This window comes from Simochromis diagramma, unplaced genomic scaffold, assembly GCF_900408965.1.
Source record: "Simochromis diagramma unplaced genomic scaffold, fSimDia1.1 OVJJ01000321.1, whole genome shotgun sequence".
Classification (NCBI taxonomy): domain Eukaryota; kingdom Metazoa; phylum Chordata; class Actinopteri; order Cichliformes; family Cichlidae; genus Simochromis; species Simochromis diagramma.
This window is the reverse complement of record NW_024386772.1, coordinates 9480081-9506301: the sequence shown is the minus strand read 5'-3', so window position 1 is coordinate 9506301 and position 26221 is coordinate 9480081. Positions and strand designations below refer to the sequence as shown.

General features: G+C 40.3%; 1 protein-coding gene across 5 annotated transcripts; it reads right to left on the bottom strand.

Moving 5' to 3' along the window:
* Positions 1–543: 543 nt before the first annotated feature.
* On the bottom strand, positions 544–20063 carry trip10a (thyroid hormone receptor interactor 10a). 5 transcript variants are annotated; one of them, XM_040047836.1, is made up of 16 exons: positions 19518–20061; positions 14322–14437; positions 13657–13713; positions 13077–13224; positions 12318–12380; positions 9837–9941; positions 9607–9735; positions 9123–9269; positions 8788–8973; positions 6348–6509; positions 6029–6052; positions 5184–5293; positions 4805–4937; positions 4524–4612; positions 4302–4435; positions 544–2018 (listed from the first exon to the last, which is right to left on the bottom strand). In XM_040047836.1, the coding sequence occupies exons 1-16, from the start codon at positions 19539–19541 to the stop codon at positions 1867–1869; spliced, it is 1779 nt and encodes a 592-aa protein (XP_039903770.1). In that variant the 5' UTR covers positions 19542–20061; the 3' UTR covers positions 544–1866. The 5 variants fall into 5 exon arrangements, with proteins under 5 accessions (XP_039903770.1, XP_039903791.1, XP_039903780.1 ...); XM_040047857.1 differs by lacking the exon at positions 13657–13713 and having other exon boundaries at positions 19518–20063; XM_040047846.1 differs by lacking the exon at positions 6029–6052 and having other exon boundaries at positions 19518–20060.
* Between the last annotated feature and the right edge of the window lie 6158 nt (positions 20064–26221).

Below are 26221 nucleotides of genomic sequence, written 5' to 3'. Positions count from 1 at the left end.
ATGCAGAAGAGAGTAGATGGCAGGTCTATGACACAAGTTGCATCACTTAAGAAATGATGCAACAATGCCACCTACTGAGAATGAGCTGCATGTAATCAGTTAAGAGTGTGAGACATACCAATGCATTCTGGGCCTTATTTCTTAAAGCAGGTATTGGGATTTTGTCTTTTGTAGTTTGTTGCAACACCATCTCAATTTTTATTCCTAAGAAAATGCAGCTAAATTCCTATAATTGTTACATTATATACAATTCAGATTTTTCTAGGTCATCCATGTAGATGGATTGCCTTGTGATTAGATAAAAAAGAAAAAAAATCATCTGGGTTTGGGGTGTTTACATTTAAAATGTAACAAAATAAAAGAATAAGTCTTTCAGATTCTATTTCTGTGCACACAACAGCTCAGTCAGCATATTGAATGCATAGACTGAGCTGTTGTCAACTTAAATCAGTGACACAATGGCACAAATATTATCTTATATGACCAGATATCATGTTTTATTTATTTTTTTCCTCCAACTTCAGAAATGACATAACCACTTCAAACTCTGAAATGTGCTTAACATTTATTAAATCTTGAAAAAAAGAGAGAGAGAGAAAATACTTTATATGCAAAAATGGTATATACACATTGCTTTTAACCGGAAAGGCACCAAAGACACAAGCAGTTACTTGGATAAGTAATGCTGCTAGCTGGCTTCATGACAACATAAAAAAGACATTGTATGACAAATTAAAGTGTGAAAAAGCAACATTATCGGCCATAAAATTAGCTTTCAGTTTTCTCTCTAAAAAGTAAGATTTTTATTTTTATTTTTTTATTTGAATGGTTAAATCGCTAATAAGACAATAGTGGTGTTGCAATAGCTAAAATATATATTACTTATTACATAAATACAATAGTCTTAATGAAATACATTTTATTTACTCCCTTTTGTGGCTACAAACTGTCCACTATGTGTGCAAGCAAAAAAGAAGAACATGAAAACATCCTTAATACAAAGTACAACTTCTTTCAAACATGAACATTTGCGCATCTGCAATAAATTATTTTTCTCTATAATTTCAGGATGTAACCATGAGAAAAGAATAGGTCCTGCATATCCTTATTACTGCTAAAGGTCTGAAATTAACTTAAGTGAGAATGATATGGCTGTGATTGTCTGAACATTAAAGTGTTTGTATGGTTGTTTGAATCTGCTATGATGGGAGAGCCGTTCTCAACTTCTGGTGCTACACACTGCTAAAAACCAAAAGTAAGTATTCTCCCACAAATGAAATTCACCACCCGGTGACACTCAAGCACTATCGAGGGTAGAGAGTGACATGCTTGAAGCAAATAAAAACTAGCAGTGGAGCAGACTGCAATGAGCCATAGGAGGTCAGGTTTTTAACTGAAAAGGTAAACAGGAGAAGTAACTTCCTCCTAAATATTAATGGTGTTAACACCCAGTGTAAAGATGGCAGCAGCACTCCTCCTCCTTCCTCTCACACTCAGAAACTAATGCCTCACTAGTCTGTGGAATGAGACAAGCACTTGTACTATTAATGGTGCCTGAAAATGACTTTTAAAAAACAACAACAACAAAAATGACAACTGTATATTGTGATGCAAGACTAGAAAATAGAAAATAAAATGTCTTAGTGGTTCAGGTGGCTTAGGTAACTGGGATGGGGAAAAATGTCATTGAAGCCATGATGAGCACACTGGTAGCACCATTCTTCTTCTTATATGGTGCACCTCTTTCAGTCAAAACACATCATCTGCATATTTCTGGTACTCTTGTCCATTAGTGCTGTCTTCTTTATGATCAGTCCAATAGGAAGAATTGCATACAGTTTTTTTTTTTTTTAAATGTTAAGTGTTTCACTTATTTAGAGTGATGGTAACATAAGATGTAGGTATGTAGCCTTCATCTCCATTGTTCCTACGGACACGGGTCCAACCATCCCCTTTGTCCTCCTCTACCACAGCCAGCACCTCCCCTTCCTGCATAGCGATGGTCCCTTCACTGGCACCTGAAAAAGAAAAACAGGCTAGAGATAATTTCATATACCGATGTGCTGACACAAACCTTGCTCAGTCAAATCAGAGGGGCAAAAATGGATTCATAATTTTATGACTGACTTCTTATTTTATGGTATAATTATGCTACAACCTACAGGTAGAATTTCAAAAGCCAAGCCAGCACTATAATTTTACTGTCATATAACATTCTGTAGCCATAATGAAAACTTAGAATAAAATTGTCATTGTACATGTACAACAAAATTGTGGGTGTGCCACACCAACTGTGCTGGAATGAAATATAAACAGTAGACAGCAGGAATAAATAGCAAACAGGAGAAATATATTCGAAAAAAATAAGAGAAATGCACACATTGGAAAACAAAATAGTTGCAAAGTGCTTGGAAGTAGTGCAAAGAAAAGACTAAAAGCCAGAGTGATGGGGGTTACTCTGACCATGGCTGAGATTGGTGAGGTGGGTGGGCAGGGGTGGGGGCAATATTGTTTATTGACAGTCTGAATGGCCCAGGGGAAGGAGCCGTTCGTGACTCTGGAGGTGTGGGACCTGATTGACCTGAGGCGCTGACCTGAGGCGCTGACCAGAGGGCAGTAGGGTGCAAAGGGTCACCTGTGATGACAAAGGTTTTTCTGAGATAGACGGATCTGGCGATGGCCTCCAGTGTTGGCAGAGGGCAGTCAATTATTTTTTTGGGCCAGTGTTAATTATCCTCGGTGCAGCCTTCCTGTTCTCAGTAGTGGCCCCTGCGTACCAAACACCCAGGCAGTAGGAGAGCATGCTCTCCACTGAGGAGCGGTAGAAGGCCAGCACCAGCTTCTGGTCCAGGTTATTCTTTCTCAGGACATGGAGGAAGTGCAACTACTGTCGGGCCTTCTTTACCAGGCTGTTGGTGTTGTGGGTCCAGGTGAGATCAGCGGAGATGTGGGTGACCAGAAACCTGAAGGTGGAGTCCAATTCCACCCGTTCTCTATTTATAAAGAGAGGGAAGTGGACCTGTCTGTGTCTCATTATGAGTTCTTTTGTATTGAGGACGTTCAGCTTCAGGTTATTTTCCAGTGTTGACTGACTATGGGTGGGTAGGGTGGGCAGATCAGCTGACAGCTCATCTGATACCCTTCACACATGCAGTTAGATTTGCAAAAAAAAAAAAAAGAAAGAAAGAACAAAAAACACTTTGCAAACCACGTCCACCTCATATTCTTCTTTCATGTCGTTTCTGACTTAATCGGTGTCATGTCTGCTGTCATTAAGGCTCGCTTTCTTCACTAAGCGAGCCTTTCTGCTGTTCTTGTTGCCTCCAATTTTCCATGTATGAACATGGAAGTCTGGAGACATCTCAGAACACAGCACAAATATTACAACCAAATTCTAAAAATAAAAAAAAAAAAAACTTAGGATGCTGTTAAATGTAAAAACAAACAGAATGCAAGGTTTTGAAAATCTCACAGATCCATATTTTATTCACAATAAGACATAGAGGGAGCAAAAAAGGGTGTAAAGTCGTATTTAAAAAGAGCATTTGGTAACTGATTAGGTTATTTGGCAAAAGGTCACTAACATGATTGAGTATTTAAAAAAAAAAAAAAAGAAAAAAAGACATCCTTGCAAGATGATGAAAGACAATTTTAAAGGGCATCTACTACAACGGCGTAACTTTGTAGTAGAAGAGTCTGGATGTTCAACTGTGATGTCTGCAGTCGGAAAAATATGACCAAGACAACCCGGGATTATTGAACAGCAGACAATAACAGGAGACAAAAGTCCAGCAACTACACTCTCGAGTTGCCCGATTCTTACAAACACTGTTGTTAAAAGAAGATGTGACGCTACACAGTGCTAAACTTAGCTCTGCTCCAACTTTTTTTCCAAACGTGTAGGTGCCATCAAATTCAAAATAACTTTTTAAAATGATAATTTTCTCAGTTTAAACATATTATACGCTTTCTCTATTCTGTTGTGAATAAAATATGGGTTTATGAGATTTGCAAACCACTGCATTTTGTTTTATTTGCGTTTTACAAAACATCCCAACATTTATTGAAAATGGGTTGTAAAGTACACCTCGCAGGAGAATAAAAATCTTAAACTGTAGTGGTTCTTACTAAACAGTGAGAAATAATATTTCCATAACTCAGCTTTTTAGGAATGCAACTCTTGTAATCACACATCCTAGCATACAGCATCGACTCACTATGCCTCATTTTGAACAACAGTAAGTCGATGAGTCCATTAGTTAAAAAAATAAAATAAAAATAATAATGAGTGTATTACATACCAGGGAAGTTGTACATGGCTGTGCATTTCCCGATAGGAGCAGCTAGGTCTTCATCCTCAAAGTCATCATCAAACTCAGCATAAATGGCTTGGGAAGGATCAGGAGTGCTTTCATCGGAGTAAGCTCCATCAGGGCTGGAAAGAAAATAGACAGGCTTCCTGTACAGAGTAGACAACAAACCTGTGTTTTAAAGTAATGTCTACAAGCAGAACGTAATCCTACCTGTGTACATCATTAGCTCCATTATTGTTAAATGAGTGGGCTTTATAGCGCAGCGTGTCTCCTCGACCTCCAGCTTCAGCGAGCCATGTCTACTCAAGAGAACGGTCCCCCCAAAAAAAGCAGAAATTTCCATCAATCCATTATTCTGCCATTTGTGTGACTACATGCTTTAAAAACTTTAATTGGTTAGAAGAAAAGGCTGGAAACCTATTGACCTAATAGTTTATTAGAAATAACATATATGGGTCACATCATTTGACAGCAGCAGAGAGCTAGATTACCTCATATTTGCTCTGCTCTCCTCTGAGCCGCTCTATATTCTGGGATGTCTGGTTGATTTGGGATGCCAGGCTGGCGGGGTCTCCCATTTGAGGATTTTTCTCATAAACATCTTTCATCTTTCCCAGCGCTTCACTGAAAAGAGAGAAAAAAAAGAGAGCGATAGACAGAGAGAGAGGGGAACAAAGGAAGAAGAGGGAAAGTGACTTTCAGTAGAAATCAGTTCCCTGCAGACCTCAGGAGTGGATAAACACACAGAGACACGGCACAGTTGTGTACTCTGCATGAATATTATATCCACTTTCCCAGTGGAGAAGTTCTAACAGAGATGGTTATTAATACACAGAAGGATCCGCACATGTCTGTCTAATAGACACACACCTCTGATCAACTTCCTTTTGCAACTCTTTGCAGATTTCATCCAGTTTCTGTTGTAACCTTTTCCTGCGCTGCTCCGGAGGGAGGTGGGCAAAGTCCTCTGTCACTGTAGGCTGCAAGAGGGTACAGGAAGGGGGGGGGGGGGGGGGTGTTAGCACTGAATGTCTTCTTACACTTTCATAATGACAGTTACCGTGGTGTGAGAACTGGACAACTGCGGAGGAAGCCTGTGGTTTGTGTTCAGCTCAGGAGACGTCAAACTAAAAACCATTTCAGCTCTTTGAGTTTCATGTTTGTTTGGTTTTGAACTGACATAAAGCCAATGAAGTACAGAACATCAGTGAGCTGAACACAAAACCATCACCCATGGACCAATAACCACATTCCAATAACTTCGTACAGTCCCATCTCTTATCATCTTCACATTAAAAAAAAAATAGTCTTGATTTACATGTGTGACACAGAAAAGTGCACGATTGGGGCTATTTGGAAAACAGGGTTACTGATTGCTCAGTGTTTCTGTGTGCCACCAAGCATTCCTCCCTTCCTCCACCACCAGGTGGCCACCTCTTCAATACAGGCTTAAGAGGACAAGTCCTAGACCACATTACCTTATGCAGGATGCGGCATATTGAGGCCGTTTAGGGCAAAAACCAGCAGAAACTTATGAAGTTCCTGCTGGTTTCTGCTGGAAACTTCATAACTTTCTGCTGGTTGAGAAGGGAAACTACAGAGAATTTACAATGAATGTGAAGGGAAATTACAATGAAATGAGCCATTGTAAAGAAAAGGTGGCTACTTTTTACGAGTCAAACACCTCCACACCCCAGCTTTGTTTCCCGTATTACCATTATCCTCTCTGGAGTAAACTTCTGAGGGGGGAAAAAGAAAGAGTATGTGTACATAAAAATGGTGAAATAACCTTAAAGTGGGTTTCTTGCTTTTCACTTTTTACCTTGAAATGAATTTTAATTACATTTTTATATACATAAACATTAAAAATCAGACTGTAAGTTTAATACAGCATGTTCATGTCCTAAAAATATAAATCAAATTATTCATTACAGGAATTCAGTGACTCTTGCAGAGGCATGAACACAGGATTATGTGTAAGCCCTTATGAGTGAACGTCTCCTGGCACCCGAACCGTCTTCTGTGGTGACTCACCGATCTCCTGAGTGTCCGGAAGGAAGAGATTCTGGGTTTGACTGTCTTATTGATCTCCTTCAAACAGTACGACAGGGGGTCCCGGCCAAACTTGGGGGAAGGGGGTCCGTTAGGTGAAGGGGCAGGGGGAGTGGAGAAAGGAGCGAGCACTGGAGAGGACAGCTGGTGTGGGAAATGAGCAAAGTACCAGCACCCAAAGATAAGGTACACAGACATAGATTGGTGTATTGGGGAAGGAGGAGGGAAGAATAATTGAAAAGAAGAAGGGGAAGACAAGAACAACAAGATGACAAGGGAAAGAAAAAGACACCGTCAACACCTTAAAGCACACCACAAAGCAAGGAAGACAACACTGAAGCCAACCCAGCACATGAGCCCAATAAGCATGAAAGCAAAAAACACTCTCATAAACACAAACATCAAGTAATAATTACAAAAAAAAAAAAAATCCCAAAACACTAAGATTACACAGCAAAACAACCAACCACAGCTCCCACATTGGTGCCACAGCAACCCTGCAGCCAAGTTCAAGCCCAGCTGATGGGCAGCCTGAGCTCCAGTGAGGAACTGGCTGAAGAAAGCCTGCGAGGTTAAATTACTTTGCATTTTTTACAGCTTTAATTGTTTATTAGTAATAGCAGTAATATAATCATTCATAATAACAACATATTTACTACCCAGTTTCAATGCTAACACTAACAAGACCGAGGTTTCTAACTATGGACTGGATATGATCTCTCTCAATACACCCAATAGGCTATGGTTACTGGCTTGCTGAGTATCTATAGACAGTGGTCAATGTGTTTTTCCAATTTGGCTGTAATTCAGTTACACTGAAAATAGTTGTTTTGTGATGAGACGAAATTCTAAGAAAAATGTTTGATTCACAACTAAATATGTTTAAAGTTCAACCAGTACTATTAGAAGTCTGACCTATATAGACAGAAAATATCAACTCACATTAGAAGTCTGACCTATATAGACAGAAAATATCAACTCGCATACCAGAACAGTAGCTATAAATAGCCTGCTTAATTACCGCAGTGGGATTCTGCACATAGATTTTTTTTTGGGGGGGGGGGGTCTAATGAGTGCCCTCTGTGACCTATTAGAAAGAGGTTAAACTGCAAACATGTCTGGGTGAACTAGACGCTGAGGTGTACATAAATGTAGTAAGGTGGGTGGGGGTCTATTAGCTAAATTACACAGGAGGCTGATGGCTTCTAGTCTCCAATAATGAACGTCGAAGAGAACCACACACAGTTTCTTGTGTAAATACGGTGAGCTAGAAGTACAACATTGTTATTATATGAACATCTACTGAGTAGGTGCCGCTTTTCTTCAGGGTTACGGGGGCCTAAATACAGGAGAGGAGTTAAGAATGGGAATGTTTAGGAGCTAGACATAAACCAAGAGCTCACTCAAGCCGATATATTCAGCCTCCTATTCACACGGCCGAGTCCTAATTGGGAGAGCATGACTGATGATACAGAGCACTGTGCCACACACATACACAGAGCGGGAAAAGTGCACAGCCAGTAAGACATGCAGAGAGTAGAGGGGTGCTGAACAAGCAAACACTGCAGGGAAGAAAGAAGGGATCATTTAGAGCTAGGACTGGAGGTGGGGGACCATTAGCTTGTTAGTGGTCAGCCACTCATATCACCGGCTTAATTTTGGACCACAGCAAAAGTGCTCCATTGAGATAAGATTTACAATGTGGCGCAGCTCTCTTGCTCCAAACACAAAGTCATACGCAAGAACATAAATGTCAATGAAAACATTCAGGTCATAAACGTGCGACTGTAACTGGTCAGGGTTTTTTTTTTTTTACCTACAAAATGTGGTATCATTCTGAAGTTGGCACAAAGATTTTATTGTGATGCAACACATAATGGCAGGTTCTGCACAGTATAATAGAAGCAGTGTGTTTGTGGATGCCTATAGAGAAAAATTCAATGTTGTTTGGGTCCCGTGCTGATGAAAGCACAAGCACAGCAGAATGCTGCCTGCTAGTTGACCTATTGGAAACCAGGGATAGGGAGGGTGTGGGTGGACAAGGTTTATACGCTGACAGCCAGTCATAGAGTCATGCAAAAGACCTTTTCCAGAAGTGTTGGGGTGTGTGAGAGTTCCCATATAACTCAGTGGCAGAGGGTCATGCATTATTATTCTGAGCATTAAAAGGTAAGAAGGGCGTGTATGTGTGTGTTGCAAGTGTGTGCAGCTGCAACAGGTCCACCACGAGTGCTCTCTGTAGGGGATTTCCTGGCTCTGCCATGCAAGGAGTCACACACTAATCTGCCTGATTGCCAACCTGAAGACTCACTGATTCATTGAAAATTTTCAAAGAGTACAATAAAGGACATCTGTGTGAGTGTGAGTCCATGTCATTAGGCTAAATTAGCCTAATGTTGCACTCTATAGTAAAATCTCCTACCTTACTTCGCTTGCTGAAAAGCCAAAAGTTATTGGTCTTCTTCTTCCATGGGTCAATGGAGACTTTAGGTGTACCGAGGCTACTGTCCGAAGAGGCTCGATTGATCCCCTGACTGTAGTCCTCAAACTCCAAATCTCCCGGACGCTCAAAGCCCGACTTATTCTGCTCTATTACAATCATGGAGTCCTGCATTAAATGCAATTATGGATAAGAGCAATTAAGAGCTATCGTCAAGCAGATTTAAGGCTAAAACGAATTAGCTGTACAAAGCCATGCTTCACATTAATATCCGTTCTTTTCTCTTTTTTTTTTTTTTTTTTTCGAGATCCACTCACATTCTTCTCATTAACATTAGTTCCGGCTTTAGTAATGCCTTCCAGGCACTTGCCAATGATGGGCATCACATGCTTCTCTGTGTCTGAGAACAAGACGTAGCCTTGTGCCAACTTCTGTATTCGCCTCTCATCCAAATCCTGCAATTTCTAGTGAATACAAATTAACAGTTATTTACAAACAATGCCATTATTAGAGATAAAACAGAGCACAATAGATAGCAGCTAAAAATGTGTATTTTAAAAAAGGAAAGATCAGGTTTATACTAAAATATTGAAATCATATACATATTTATCTGAAACAAAATAAACAAGCTGTAGCTGTTTATGATTTTCAAATAGCTTTAAAGCATAACTTTGACATACATAATTTTTTAAATTTCTCATTGATTCATAATAACTAATACGTGTTACCAGTAGAATTTCTGCTAAAACCTAAAATAATGATGGTGGTAGGTGGTCATTTTGCAATAGATAATTGACTTACATTGAAAATGAGAGGCATGTCACTAAAATAGAATTGGTTCTGTTCTTTGTTGTATTTCTGGAGCTGAGCAGCATAGTCGTTCTTACACTCGTCTGCTACGTGTGCTCTCATGTGAGCTTGCTGTTTGGCCTAAAATCATGCACAAATAAAAACAGGTTAACAAAGCACATCTAGTATTACTTTGGACGATGTCAAATAGGATATGGATATTCAATATGTTTCCTGTTTACTTTTTCAACATCAGCTTTTGTGGCATTGATGTCTTGATCTGTCTTTTCTGCATACTGTGCTGCACGCTCTGCTTCTCTCCACTCTCTCTCAAAGCGCTTCTTACTCTGGTGTGGATGGAGGAAAGAAACAGAGAAAGAAAAGCAAAAACATTACATTCAGTTCATTTAGTAAAGAACTCTTAAGAGGTTACACAACTTTAAGCAAAGGACATGGCAGGTTTGACGGAAAACAGGTCTTGTAGTGCGAGGCGGTATTACCAAAAAAATTGTATCTCTGTAATACTTAAGATTCTGGCCCTCTGACCTACTTTAACACATTACTTCAATTTTATTTTGTATTACACAAGTGCGCCTTTATATTGGTTTACAGCTACAAGTAAAATGTAAATAAGGTACACACATTTAACTGCTCTTTAACACAATTATCAGTTGGTCACATGGCAGCAATTCAGTGCATTCAGGCATCATCGTGATGGCCTGGTGAAGGTCAAAGCACAATGGGGAAGAGAGGTGATTTAAGTGACTTTGAACGTGGCGTGGTTGTTGGTGCCAAATAGACTGGTTTGAGTATTTCAGAAAATGCTGATCTACTGGGGTTTTCCCCTCACACAAGCATCTCTGGTGTTTACAAAGAAAGATCCAAAAAAAGAAAGAAAAAGAGAAAAATAGCCAGTGAGCAGCAGTTCCCTGGGCCAAAATGCCTTGTTGATGCCAGAGGTCAGAGTAGAATGGCCAGACTGCTTCGGGTTGATAGGCAGGCAAGTAACTGAAATGATCACCAAAGCACAGAGAAAAGCTTCCTGGAATGCACAGCACGTCAAAGCTTGGAGCTGACGGAGTACAGAAATAGAAAACCACAACGGTTATCACTCTTGTCAGCTACAAACAGGAAACTGAGACTGCTATTCAGCTCCCTTAGTACCAACTGAGTACAATTAGCACTATGGTACCATTCAAACACCACAGCCTACCTGAGTATTGTAACTGACCACAGTGTGCCCATGTCGAGATGGCTGCTTCTAGTAGGGTGACTCGCTATCTCACAAAGCCTCAATTATCTCAATCACAGACACCAGGATGTCAATCCAACGGAGCATTTTGGGATGTGGTGAAATGGGAGATTTGTATTATGATTGCGCAGCTGACAAATCAACTATGTGATGCTATCATGTCAATAAGGACCATAATTTCTTAAGAATGTCTCCAGCTCCTTGTTTAATCTATTCCCAAAAGACTTCTGAGGGGAAGTCCGTTTCGAGGGGAAAGATTAATCCAAACTAGAAAAGGGGAACTAATAAAGTGGTCAGTGAGTGTATTACGAAAAAGAAATAAAACACAAAAAACCAAAAACAAAACAATGAATTCATCTGCAATAAAGATCTGTTTGGTACAGGAAGTCCTCAACAGGCTGCTTGGTAACCTTCCGTAATATGCCACAGTTTTTTTGTTTTTTTTTTTTTAATTCTTTCTTAAAGTCAACAAACGGTTTATTAGGATTTAAAACTCTTACGTCTGCATACTGGAGTAAAAGGCAACTGGATGGTGCCCCAACACCGGTAGTTGTAGCCACTTTGTGTGTACTAGGCCTCACATCAATTAATTCAAGTCACTGAACTGGACCTCGCTGCCATGTATGTGCTGCTGGTAGTTTTGGACCATTCAGTGTTGGTTTACATGGGTTCCCTCTCAATGCCAGCACAGCTTGTCCAGTGACCAATGTAATAATAGTACACAGTTTCTTGAAATGCCACAGTAGTGTGTTTTTACTTTTCACCTTTATAGTGGTACTTGAAAAAAAATATGCTTTAATTTATGATTTCTTTATGATTTTAATTTCTGGGGCGATCGTGGCTCAAGAGTTGGGAGTTCGCCTTGTAATTGGAAGGTTGCCGGTTCGAGCCCCGGCTTGGACAGTCTCGGTCGTTGTGTCCTTGGGCAAGACACTTCACCCGTTGCCTACTGGTGGTGGTCAGAGGGCCCGGTGGCGCCAGTGTCCGGCAGCCTCGCCTCTGTCAGTGCGCCCCAGGGTGGCTGTGGCTACGATGTAGCTTGCCATCACCAGTGTGTGAATGTGTGTGTGAATGGGTGGATGATTGGATGTGTAAAGCGCTTTGGGGTCCTTAGGGACTAGAAAAGCGCTATACAAAAATACAGGCCATTTACCATTTACCATTTATGATGTCAGTGCTGCATACCAGTTTGTCCAGTATGCAGCACAGCAGTGGAAATTCAAAAGGAGGCTTGCTTTCCACTCTGTTCATATGATTTTACTATAGACAAATGTAGTCACCTGACTGAGCACACAGAATCTAGAACCATTCACTTTATCTTTCATTTTTTGCACTCAAATCAAACATTCCAGTTTTGGTTATAGAGAAATCTTTTCTTTTTTTTTTTGTGGTACTTTAAACGTTAACATGCATTGTAGAAATTACTTGTGTGCTGTGTTCATCAACCTTTAAATTCTAAGAGTAAACTTACACTGTCAAGCTGCTTGTAGGTGCTCTCCAAACTCTGCTGGGCCTTCTTGGCATCCATCAGATACTGCAGACATCCATAAAAATAGAGTGAGAGGAGGGTCAGATGACAAAAAGAGAGACAGCCATGTGCAGGGGCAGACAGAATAAACAATGACTGCCTAAAGCCACACAGCACAACAGACAAGAAAACAAATACCAGTGTGTCTGTTTGAGACATCACGTCTTCAGTAGAAGCCTGTACATGGCTGCTCTGTTCTAACAGGAAAAAGCCAAAGCATTCCTCAGAGAAATGGCACACCACCACTCAGACCATGCCTCCCTCAGGAGACTCTAAGTGAGGCTTCTTTCCTGCCACAGCAGTAAGATCTCTGCATCTCCACTCCTCCTTATCACTGTTTGTTGTATATTCTAAAGAAAAACCCCATTTGGCACGTTGTCAGAATGTTGACGACTATGGTGTAATAGGCACATACACAGTGAGTTCTAGGTGTTTTCATTTACGTCATTTACATAACGGGGGCTTCCAGTGTCACACAGTGTGACTCAAACCAGGAAGTAAACAACAAAACTGTTAAAACAGCATGGAAGTGAAACAAAAGTGGCCTAGTACAAGACAGTTAACCATCTGCAGGTAAAGAGTGGTATGAATGGGACTGTGGGAAACGAGACCAACTAAAATGAAAACATCACAGATTCTCTTTGTTGCCACAGATTAGAACTTTAAAGACTCTAACCCTCATCCATTTCATATCGAGCTCACCGTCTTTCGTTCCTGCTTAAGATCTTGCAGGTACTTGGTAAGATCGATGCAAATGTTCATCATCAAGTTCTCTGCAATTAGCTCTCTCTGCCCCGCATAATCGTTCATCTCTGTCAGGATGTCCAAAAACGCCTGGTAGCTGGACAACCTATTATTTAAAGAGGTGGAGAAAGGAAAGGGTGGAGAAAGAATGACACTGTGATGAGGCAGCTGATAAGATGACAAACAGACAGGTTAAAAGAGAAGTTTGCAGTGGACCATGGCACGATAAGAAGTTTATAGCTTCCTTATTCCTGCTTCCTTCTAAAGGCATTTAAATGGCAACGAAAACAGCAATGCACTACTGCGTGGATAACAACACCAACTAACTGCTTCGATAACAGGGGGAAATGAAGGGAAAACCTTTAGTTTCAGATAGCAAATGAACTTAGGGGCTGCACCAAAGTCCAGGATTATTTTTAACTATAGATAATGCAAAGATATCCTAGTAGATTCCACAAATAAAAACATATAAATATAAATATAAATAAGGGAGCTCTTCTATAAGAACAATCCTGCAACATAACCAACAACAACTCACCTGCATTCAGGCTCATCTTTGCTGCTTCGTTTTTGGTTATATTTCTTTGAAAGGTTCCTGTGAACAGTGACAGATCATTAACAATCTGAAATGGGGAAAGGGCTGAAACGGCAGATGGCAATAGAAGACAACTCGCTGACTTAAAATGTTCTTATGTAACCATTTGATTTGTTTCCACACCATAGGATCAACAACAGCAGTCCACTATGAACATATTTAAATAGCTGTTCTTCCTCCTTTCACTCTCCTTCTGACCACTTCCTGTCTATCATGCGCCAGTCTGCTCCCGCTTCCTCTCCTTTCCAGCAAAGCTCAGCACTACAACAGATGGGGGCCTACAAACTGGGAAACAACCGGGAGAGGAAGGACTATGTAAGAAAGGCCACAGGAGAGAGAGAGAGAGAGAGGAGAAAGATACAGGGACAACAAGCTACAGCTGGAGAATCGAGCTAGTGTTTCACACACAAGTTAGATTCAGTCCCACAGTGGTCATAAGACCAACAAGCATTTCATAAACAGCCTTTCAACAGGCACCCATGCAAACACAAAAGGACACATATGCTGCAAGCTGCTTTGAGCAACACACTTGTACACAATTCTTTGTGGCAGTTGGGCAACAACAACATGAAAAACAGAGGAGGAGAGAAAAAAAACAAAAACACTACCTCAGTTGTTTGGCATAGTTTTGCTCAATCTCTGTCCTCTCCTTCGCAAATTTCACATACTTCTCTACCAGCTCCAGGCCAGACTGTGTGTGCTTTTCAATGATGTCATATTGGTCCTGGTGGAAGGAGCACAACACAAATAAGGAAAAGACAAAACACAGTGAAATACCAAACATGTGTTGAATTCTAGGTAATGACCGGGATGTTGCACTGGTGGACTTTGAGGTCACCAAATTACATCTTAAGCAGGGGGGAATAAAACAAAAACACATCAAGGTTTGTTCTTGCATGCTAGGCCCCAAGAATGCTCGCCACATGTGCACAAGATATTGGCAACCGTTTCTTAACTTCCGCTAGGCTTTAAATCATGGGGGACCTGCGTTTTTCTTACGAGGGGGAGAGAACTGTCAGAAGGACACAGAGGTCATGCTTCTCAGGCATTAAAGAAGGAGGTGCTTTTCTCTTCCTTATGTGGTCAGACTGTGTGGAGTGAATAGCAACGTGACGCCCGATTCCCTAGAAAAAAAATTCTTCATGCCAGTTCCATTTACAGCCGAATTTGCTGACTTCTCCTCATCATTATGCAGTATGACTGAGGCATATATGGTTTCTGTTCCTCTTTCACTGCTCTCTTTAAAACACCTTCAAGCTCTGACAAGCCTACTAAGAGTGAGAAACAATGCTGAAGACTTGAAGCGGAGGCATGTTGAAAGGGGATTCCTGACGTGTTGAGCCACGTTATTCTACACCCTTCCCGCTCTTCAGGTGAAACAAAAGAGTTAAAGTCCACATTCTTTTTAGTTTTTGCTGACATTTCCTCCCCATTTTGGGAACTGAAGTAAAATAGACCTCATTATACCATCTCTGAACATTTACCAAGCACCAAGTTTTTATGACACAAGAGATAAAAGTCAGCCACTGCCACTTATAAATGTCACGCCCAAGACACTTATTTGGTAAATAATATATTAGTGCACGTCTATCAAAATCTGTTTACACATGAAGTAACCAAGAAGCTAGAGGCAACAGGAATAATAACACAACTGAAAGCCATATTATTCAGTCGGGAACTTGTAGGAATAACTACATGTGTACGAACTAAAAAGCACAGTAAGTTATGAGCTTACAATACCTGTTAGCACCCATTCAACTTAGTCCTGAGGCCTGACCTAATGCTGTTTTCAAACTCATAAGCTTGATTTAGTCTTCTGCAGGAAGCATCCTAACTTACGATGTAACTGGAAACCCCTCTTATCCACAACATTCCACGCCACTCAAGTCACCGCAGGCTGTGTCAACCCGACGTGCAATGACATTTCTCAAGAGGTGCAAATCAGGTTACGGCATAGGGTTAAAAAGGGGATTCCAGTTACGATGTAGACTTCCCACTGAAGCATAAATCAGGCATTGGTAGCCCCCAAGACAGATGATCAGAGGCTTTAAAATAATGTCCAAGACTGGACAACAGCTGGTTAGTCAAAATGCATTAATGCAGTGCCTTCGACTTGTAGGCAGGTTACTTCCGACATATTACAATTACAAATTAATCACTCTGATTGGTTTATTTTTTAGATTGTTAGTTGCACCACTAAGACAGATGTACTCATCATATTATGAAGACTTGGAAAGTTGTAGTCTGCCTCTGTAGTCTGGAACAGGTCATTTGAATAGATAAGCTCTTTATTTGCATATTCAGTTTGTGGACTGCTGACCAGCCTGTGGCACAGTGTGCAAAAAGCTTACTGCTTACTGTGGAGATTTAAGGGGAGGTTAGAAACTACAAGCTGTGCTAGGTGTAACCTCTTTGTGTGGGTTTGTCCTTAATCCAGTATTTATGGTCAAATTTCAAAATACTATACTTGAAGTATTCCTGTCAATACTGAGTACCATTCCAACATCCAGACACTTCCATTGAAAATACAACTGCAGATACTTATTAATGTTGGAAAATATTATCGATCCAGGAAATGTCACCATTTCTACATCAAGATAAAGCAATGCAGAGCAAAAGGTTTAAAGGTCTGACAATCCTTTAATGGTTATTTAATAGTTGAGGTATACCAGGTATATTTTAATAAGGTCAATGGATATTTATCTGGTAAAGCTGTAGGATCTCAGTTATGTCGTCTGGATGTTGGATGTTCAAGTGTGATGCTAAAAATAATTGTGATTAAGCCCTTTTTTTGGTCAACATTTTTCACACTGATGAAGAAAACCCTTTAGTGAACTGGCTGTTTTATAGATCCAACAGGAAAATTGAACTTATATCAGAAATCAGTTTCAATTTAAAAAAATAAATTAAAAAAATTTTAAAAAAAAAGATGTTTGGCTTATTTGTTATCAATAAGAGTATACCGGTATTACCAGAAAGTCTTCACATACACACTACCCCATCTGTCCTGCAATATCACCCCTAAAAAAAAAAGCATCTACATCAGTTTAAGCAATTATGAATAAATGACATGATTGAAGAAGAATGGGAGGGGTTTCCACGCTAAAAAAAAAAAAAAAAAAAAAAAGGATGTGAGAAATCTCAGTGCCAACTCCATCAGACACACTCTAAAACACAACGTTAGGAATAATTTCAAATAAATGATTAAAACCATTTCTGGGTAAATATTCAGTTTCTATAAGTTCCAAAAATTACATTCTGTTTTTTCTTTAACATTTTAAACCACTTTTTCTGGAAATGAGGTTGGATAACAGAGCTCATAGAGCTCATCTAAAGAGTTCTTCAAACTTTTCACCTGAGGAAAGTGAATCAGAAAACATTTTTTAACTTTTTAATGGGTGTTGGTAACATAAAATTCAAAAAGTTCAGTGTTGAAATAATCCAAATGTTTCAACCTTTGCTCTGTGGTCTTTGGACTATTAACAAAAAAATAAAAATATTTAAATTGGGACCTCCTTTTAGTCAACATTCTACACAACAACCCATCTCCCCTGTGATGGACTGGTAACCTATCCAGTGTATACCCCATCTACTGCCTTGGGCTCCAGCAAGTGGCTAAGAAGATGGATGGACAGAGAGTATGCCAGATTTCTTGTAAGCAGTTTTGTAAAATACTGAAAAAGTCGCATTTGGTTATCTATAAACCTCAAGATAACAACTTAAATCTGAACAAGAACGGCCCACTTAAAAAGCAAAACCATTAAAACTATCTTAAAATAAATCAAAACAACTTGAAAAGATATAATCAGTGTCTTCTCAAACACCATTCAAAGCCACAGTCAAAGTTATGTATACAAGTCTCCGCAGAGTTTGTACTGAACTGATTTTCATAAGACTAAAACAACTTTAAAATGAGCATGTTTTTGTTTTAAAAGCAAATGTTATGTGGGTGGCTTGCACGACTGCTTTTTATTTGTTCTTTTAACTTTCCTTTACCTATAGTTATTTTTTTATGGAGTAATCGCTCCTTTCCTCAGGAATACTTTGAGCCATGACTAGCATCTTTATCCTCCTCTTATTTCATCGTTTTGAAGGATAGTCTAAATATTCTAGTTCTGCCCTGGTAATTATATAACTTCCAAATATAGAGAGCCATAACCTATTTTGTACTGCACAGATTTATGTATGTGGGGTGCGTTAAAAGTATGACAGTTTACTTTGTTCTTCAACTCCCAGGTCTCATCTAAACCTCTGTCCTCAAAATAATGTCAAAAGAGAACTGGCATTAAGTAAAAGCCACACAATTTCTAAAGGAGGCACCCTGAAAGTCACCAACCTACAATGCTTGGCTGGATATTTCAGCCTTGAGTCACCCTGTCATCTTCAAAATGAGGGGCCAGGCCTGGCCAGACCAGCCTTACTGCAGTTCTGAGGAGTGCCCTGGTAACACTCACTATCACAGTTAATGCCCAGACAATGATCTTGTACTCTGTAAACTAGTGCCTTAAAATAGCCATTGGATTAACGACAATCAGGGGACAGATGTCATAGAGCTGATTTGGCCCGAGGAACTAGCCAAACATTAAAAAAGCCAATTATGCCTGCAGGGCTTTGTCCAAGCAGGCAGGTGAAGACATAGCCTACAATGAGATTTTTTAATGAAATCTATATTGACTGAAAGCAGAACAGTTCGCTTTCCTGTGAGGGATTTCCTCTAAAACTAGTGAAACAACTACATGCACTAAAACAGGAAAGCCTTACAAAGAGACAAAGCCTCTGATTAATCCTGGGGTACCACATTTCTCTGAGTCAATCAAAGTAGGGCAAAACTAATTAGGCTGTGTTGCACCAGCACATAGGATGGAAAAGGGACAGGGGAAGAGGCCTAGGGGGAGATTGTAATGAGGTCACAACCTCACTATGCTCATCTTTGCAGTGCTCCATTTTACATATTCAGGTTTGTTGAAAATGTGCATGAGCAACAACAGGCTTTGTCTGGATTCTGGATAATGTCATTGCCTTTACAGCTGCATCCAGGAAGTGGCTTACAGCTGGCTACCTAGCAGTCTGTAAAACACAATTCATACAAATCCAGTATTTTACCAAATCATCGCAGCACATGGGAATAAAAATCTCTCTCAATATGCACTCTTTGTTGAATGAAAAAAAGAATCATGGCACTGAGATGGACACATTAAGGGATTTACTCATGAAACTTGTTCGCAAGGCAAATCACAGCATCTGATTTCATCTCTATGGAAGCAAGGTGTGCCAGACTGTACACAATGAACCATCCCACGGGGCACAACCCACCTCTGCACTGTTTAAAGGCCTTTCTAGATGTGAAATAGTGTTTTTAGGCTGATATCAGACAACTTTTAAGAGTCATCTGGGTCATAAATAGTCACTTGATCCAATTAATTAATTAATACTTAGATTTGGAGGAAAGAGAGGGACTAAATGATAAAACAAAAGGTGTAAAAAATAAATATAATATGCAAAACGTGGATCCTTCATTTTCCAAAAGTGCTTGTATGGTTTTGTATGTAAACTTAATCATTTTTTTTACGTACTAAAAGTTGAAGAAATGGCTGGAAACATGTTAGTATAATCCTGAATGCACAGCTGTGCACACAGGCGAGTTACTCCGCTTCTGGATACATGTATGTTTCCTCGCCGGAGGTCGTGTAGCGTTTTTCACTTTCTCATCCCGCAATGCTTAAAAAACTGCACTGCAAACCTGACACCCAGACAACCTATTAAAATATCAAAGGAGACAGAAGCGAGACAGATGATAGACTCACCCAAAGCTCTGTGCCCCAATCCATGTTCAGCTTGTTGGCCAAGCTGTCTGACTACCCCGAATACAAAGAACTTCTCCAAAGTTATCCCAACAGCTCGGAGGACGGCCCTGGCAAGTATAATCCCAACGTGATAGATCGGTCGTAAACACTACCTTCTCCGGCTTATTCTCTCTTCAGCACACACAATGCATCAACATTATGATCCTGCAATTAATTAGGTGTGCCAGTCGTTAGTCTGATTCTTCTAAATATTTTACATAGCGAGGGAAACAGGGACAAACTAGCTTTCGTATCCGCGTCACTCCCAAATCCTAAGCCTTAAAGGGGCAGTAGCCTGAAGCACACACGCTACCAGCCAGGAGACTGTTCTGCATCCTGACAGCCCACACTGGTTAAAATTACTTCTGTTCAAGACGTGTTCTTATCTAAGACGGTTATTTTAAAAAAGTCCTCTATAGGCTACAAGCTCCGGGGAATTCTGTGCTTCCCTGATAGAGAGCGTCCCCCGGACTTTCCCACATGAATCATAGCATTATGTTCATCATCGATCAACAAGCAACAGGCTGACTGGTTCTGGCAGTGCCTCACCGTCTGATTCAAATCATTAATGACTCACAATTAAGTTTTCATGCAAGAAAATAGGCTACTCTGTTTAATTTGCTTATGTGCAGTGACGCCTAATAAGGTCTACAATGAACACATCTACTACTTCCAGACTGAAAAACAGCCAGACTGTAATGGGGGAACGAAAGACGGAAACTATAAATGTAAGAAGATTTTAAATTCAATCTTTTGAGAGATATGAAGCTACGAATACTTCATACAAAGGGAAATTGAAAATGTTTTTTTCATAGGAAAGAACAAATAATTAGGTTACCCGTGCAGTTAAGTTTTCACTTCAGTTTTCAGAATCCTGTAAAAACCCCTAGCACTTAACACTGGTTGATGACATAAGGACATCTATGTCATTTGGAATTTTGTATCTCTCTATCTTTTGTCTTCTGAGAGTTGTGAAAAAGGACCAGGAGGATGAGAAATGATGAAACAAGCAACACCCAACAGACTGGAAAGTGTGTGTGTGGGGGGGGGGGGTTACCTGTTTAGTTTTACCTGTGAGATAAGCAAAATAAAACATAAACAAACAAACAAACATTTCTTCTCACCTCTTGACATTGTTTAGTTACCTTTTATTCTTTATTTATTTCCCATATCTGTTCTGCACAGTCAGCAACCATATCTTTTATCACAAGTGTGGCAAATCTTGTCTTTCTTCCAACTTTATTCTCTCCAACAAAAATGTAAACACCAGCACTGGTAGACGTGGCTCTAGTGATAGTGATAGACTTCTGGCGCCTCTTAGTGGTCTCATTTCACAGCCGCTGTGAGCTGTGTAGATCAAGCTGATGTTTGGGGGAGGGAGGCTTACTAGAGCTTCAAATAGAATCACAGCGACTGACGATGGATCTTCAAATCTCACAACAATTTCAGAAAGCGACAGTGATACAAGGCGATCTTCTACAAGTAGACTTATGAAGTTAGAGCTTTTCTTTTCTTCTCTTTTCTAAATTAAGGAATAAGTCAACAGTATCCACTCAACAGCTACCCTGAGGTACCCCTGAGCAAGGTACTGTCCCCAGGCGCCCAATGGCTGCCCACTGCTTTACATAGTGAATGGATTAAATGCAAAGAGGAATTTCCCCACGGGGATCAATAAAATCTACATTATTATTATTATTAAAGGATGCATTAGCAAATTAACTGTAAGATAAACAGTGATTTAAATGACAAGGTGCAGGTTGCATTGCTGCAATATAATGATCCTAAGATTGTTTGTGTTCTCCCCGTCGCATTTCCAGTTATAGACAAGAGGGTTTCCCTTGGTTTCACAGCTCAGGTATCAGTGCCCTTAAGTTGATAGATATCATTGTGTTTAGTTTAGCTCAGGAGCATCAAGAATGGCAAGCATAGTTTTTCACATTTAAACAATGGATAGCTAAACTGACTTGAATGGTTTTTGTTTTTTAAATCTAAGCTAAAAGTTGAAATATGCTCTGTTTGTTTGGACACAGTGGGATGTTTACTCACAGTGTTCAGAAACACTGTGTGAATGAGGGGAAAAAACAGGAAGTTGTGGTGTCTCCCTTAGTTATGCTGCAGTTGACGTGGGCTGCTGGGGGGATTTTTATGATACGCTGGGCATTTATTAATCTCTTTATCTCTTTAAACATCTCTGTGTTTTTAGCCTTTTTGTATTTAATCATTCTTTGCTCTCACTCCAACCAGTCAACCAGTCACGTTTCTTCCTGTTAAAAGGAAGTTATTCCTTTTTTCCTTCCCATTGTACAAGTGCTTGGTCATAGAGGGTTGTGTGAATGTTCAGGTTTCTTTTTGGTATTGTATAGTCTTTACTTTACAATTCGAAGCACCTTGACGCAACTGTTTTTATGAAGTGGCACTATATAAATAAAACAGAATTAAATTGAACTACATTTTTTTTCTGCGAATGTTCACTCTCAAATTACAGGATTCATTATTCAGTTTTTTGGTGTGATTGTTAAATGACGTGTCACAATGCTTTCATTGTTTTTATACATCAGGGAAGTACAGAACAGGAACAAAACTGATGACATCACACAGCAGCCAGTTCTGCTTTTTTCTTCTATTGAACAACTTTTGGATTCTCTGGCAAACAACATTAGATAAAAGTTAGCTACATATACATCATCATTTTTAATTTTCTTAGCATTACACTGTATTCATTTCAAATTAAATTTTTTGTATGCAATAGGTCTTTACTGCAATTAATGAGAATCATCTAGCTTTATTTTTGCACTCAAACTTTCAGTCTAACAGTAGCAGTGAATGGGAGATAAAATGTCTTTGTTTTTAAAGCCGGAGCTTTTATTTCTCATTTCAGTGTGCTGGTAAACTTTACAGAGAAAGGATTTCCTCCATAGTCTTCTACAATCTCAAGTGGATCCAGGATAAGAGAGTTGAGCTCTGTTATGCATATGATGTCAGGATCTTTGCCTCCCTCTTGTGGTTCAGGCCACTAATGCATTTGACTAAAGCTTGAGCTGTAGCTCCTATGCTTCTATGTGTAACGTTATAAACACAATCTTTTGATCTTTTAGCTTCAACAACTCTTTCCCCAAGTTCATGCCTTCAATATTCCTCTTGAAAATCAGTATCAATACACGTTTCAGCTCCTTAGGCTTCCTCTCATTCTCCAGGATTTTGTTAAACAGTCTGGTTAGAGTTGACTGTCCTCTCTCTACCACCACAGGTATGTCATCTTGACCAACCACCTTTCCACTCATCACCCTCTTCATAGCTGCCCTCACTTGCTCCTTACTAATCGGCTGCACTTCCTGATTTTCAACTAGTCCTTGTCTCTCTCATTTTCTGCATTCAACAGCTTCTCAAGTACTTCTTTGAATGTTGTAAATAAATAAAGAATCACAGTGATAACAGATACAGATACATGACCTTCCACCCTTTGAGGAACTTTGAGGGGCTCAGAGTTCCCCTGAGCTGGTACTTCTCCAGAGTGAAAATAGCCAGTTGAGGTGGTTCAGGCAGGAAGCGTCTTATGCACCTCCAGGCATGTCCTACCTGAGAAAGCTCAGGGGCACATGAGGCATGATCAGGCACTTAAAACAATACTTTGAATTCCATATGCAATAGTATCTCAGATTCTATAATCCATTCACAAAAATGGTGGTTTGAAATTTCTATTAGTATGAATGGCTTTTTTCCTTCAGTACTTTGAGTAAATCAGTATCATGATTAAACAGTTACCAGTCATTAGTTTGGTTCTTTTTCACCAGTGTGACAAATCTTGTCTTTCTCACAACTTGCAACACACATGTAAACGCCAGCATTGGTAGACGTGGCTCTTGTGACAGTGATAGTCTTCTGGCGCCCCTCAGTGGTCTCTTTTGCATTCACAGCATCTATACAGATCCAGCTGATGTTAGAGGGAGGGTTGCCATCAGCACTGCTGCTTAATGGAACATTCTCACACATTCTCAGGGTGTAAATAATCCCACTGGTTAACATTTAGTCACTTTAATCTCAGGTGAAAGAGAAAAGGACTGTCTGTGCAACCAGAGTTGTTTGAGCTCACAACACTTTAAGAATACATTAGTATTGGGTGGCAAGCTGATATCCAGACTTAACTTAGTGGAAAATAAGGAGGAAATCTTACAAAGAACAACAGCAGTGTAAGGTGCTGAGGTTGCAGAAGGATGGACTGATAAGATCCGAAGCAGGTGCAGGAGGGATCTCTGGTGCTTTGGGTCCTAAGTGCAGCACAGCCTCACATCTGAAAACTAATCCAGGGTAATCTCTCTTGGGAATGAATCTTAAAACAGACGACACATTGACCGGATTTCCACAAGGGTCATTAATATTTTGTGTGTGCACAGTTTCATTGCCTCTTTACCACTTCACTGTGAGCTCCTTCACGGGAGCAACATTGGTGACATTGCATTTCAAATCATACTCTGTGCTCTCCGTCATTGGACTATGATCCATTGCAGAAATTGACACAGTCTGAAGTTTTTGTAAATAAATTAAAGTAAAAATAAATGATGTCAATGAAGACACATTTTTAGTAATTTTGTCTTGATGTCTTTCCATCACCGCAGATGATTATAAATTCAACAGTCAACATGTGATTAAAATGTAACTTTAGTACAAGCTGTTTAACCTTGTGGTACCTGTTTAGAAATCACCACCATATTTATACATATTTCCCCGTTTTCAGATGCTCAAAAATAGTTGGACAAATCAATATCATTTTAAATATAAGAAATGTTATTTAATACCTGGATCCTATACAATCCTTTACACTATCGCAAGTCAAGACGTCATGGACATTAACAAATGTTATTTCTACCTTGAGTTTCTCTGCCAGGATGTTGAATAAGCTAATTCAGTTGCTGCTTGTTTGTGGCTCTCTGTGCATTCAGTTTTGTCTTCAGTAAATGAAAGTATGCTCTGTTGGATTGTACCAATGTAACTGGCTTGGCCAATGAAGAATATCCAATTTCTTTAGCTTGAGAGACTGCTTTTGGTTAATGATCCATTTGCATTGTAAAGTGGTGTTGGATCAGGTTTGCATTCAGCATTTTGTCTGAGTCTGAGCAGAGAGTATAGCCCTGTACACTTCAAAATTCATCCTGCTACTTCTATCAGCAGTCATCTCATCAATAAATACCAGTGGTCCGATTCCACTGGCAGCCATACATGCCTCCACCATGTTAAACAACATGCTTCGCATCATGAGTTGTTTTTCTCCTTCTCTACAGATTTATCTTCGTCCGTGTCAGAAGTTCACCTTGTTTATATCTGTCCAAGCTCTTTTAGATGCTTTCTGCCAAATCCAGTATTGCATATCAAATGCAAGTTGAACAGTTGAAATCAAGTCCAAATTGTTTATTTGCAAAATCCTAGGAGACAGGCATCACCTGACCATAAAACTACTTGTCATTCGATTGTCCTTTGAGCCTCAGAAAATGCTCTTAAACTGTCACGGTTCTGGGTCAGTTTGACCCAGTATTTTGAGTTATGTTTTGGTTTATTTTTGAATGATAGATTGTTCTTTCGATGTGGAGCAGCAGCTGCTCTACTCTGAGCCCCTCCCGGATGGCCGAACTTCTCACCCTATCTCTAAGGGAGAGGCCAGCCACCCTTCGGAGGAAGCTCATTTCCGCCGCTTGTATCCGCGATCTCGTTCTTTCGGTCACTACCCACAGCTCGTGGCCATAGGTGAGGGTAGGGACGTAGATCGACCGGTAAATTGAGAGCTTCGCTTTTACACTCAGCTCCCTCTTCACCACGACTGACCGGTGCAGCGTCCGCATTACTGCAGCCGCAGCCCCAATCCGTCTGTCGATCTCCGGCTCCCTTCTCCCATCACTCGCGAACAAGACCCCGAGATACTTGAACTCCTCCACTTGGGGCAGGATGGGGCACATCGAAAGGAGCCAGCTGAGGTGGTTCGGGCATCTGGCAAGGATGCCCCCTGGGCGCCTCCTGGGCGAGGTGTTCCAGGCATGTCCCACCGGGAGGAGGCCCCGGGGCAGACCCAGGACACGCTGGAGAGATTATATCTCTCGGCTGGCCTGGGAACGCCTTGGTATTCCCCCGGACAAGCTGGAGGAGGTGGCTGGGGAGAGGGAGGTCTGGACCTCTTTGCTTAGGCTGCTACCCCCGCGACCCGACCTCGGATAAGCGGATGAAGATGGATGGATGGATGGATAGATTGTTCTTTATGTTTCTCTGGTGCTTTGTTGGGTTTTATGATGAATCTGCCTTTCAAGTTACTTTGGTGTGTTTGATTGTTTCCTTATTCTCTTAGTGCTTGTGATGATGATGATGATTATGATGATGTTCTATGTTCCAGCTTATTCTGGTTTATTCTTAGTTCTGCCCGTGTTAAGTCTGTGTTACTTAGTCTGCATCCTTGTGTCTTATTTCCTGTTTTATTGTGAAAGTCTATGTCTTATGTTAGTGTGTGCCGCTTTGCTCCCCCTGTCTCGTTAGTCCAATTTCTCCCAGCTGTGTCTCCCTCCTGTTGCCCATTCCCTGATTACCACCCTGTGTATATTAGCCCTGTGTTTTCCTGTGCTCAGTGTTGCGTCGTACCCTCAACTAGCTGTGTGGTCTGCTTCTATGTGCCTAGTGTTTAGGCTCCT

Coding starts and splice junctions, on each gene's coding strand:
- trip10a (XM_040047836.1), bottom strand. CDS start 19,541: ATGGATTGGGGCACAGAGCTTTGG. Junction 9,270..9,606: donor ACATGCCTCTCATTTTCAAT/GTAAGTCAATTA, acceptor TGTATTCACTAG/AAATTGCAGGATTTGGATGA. Junction 6,510..8,787: donor TTTTCAGCAAGCGAAGTAAG/GTAGGAGATTTT, acceptor TTCCCACACCAG/CTGTCCTCTCCAGTGCTCGC.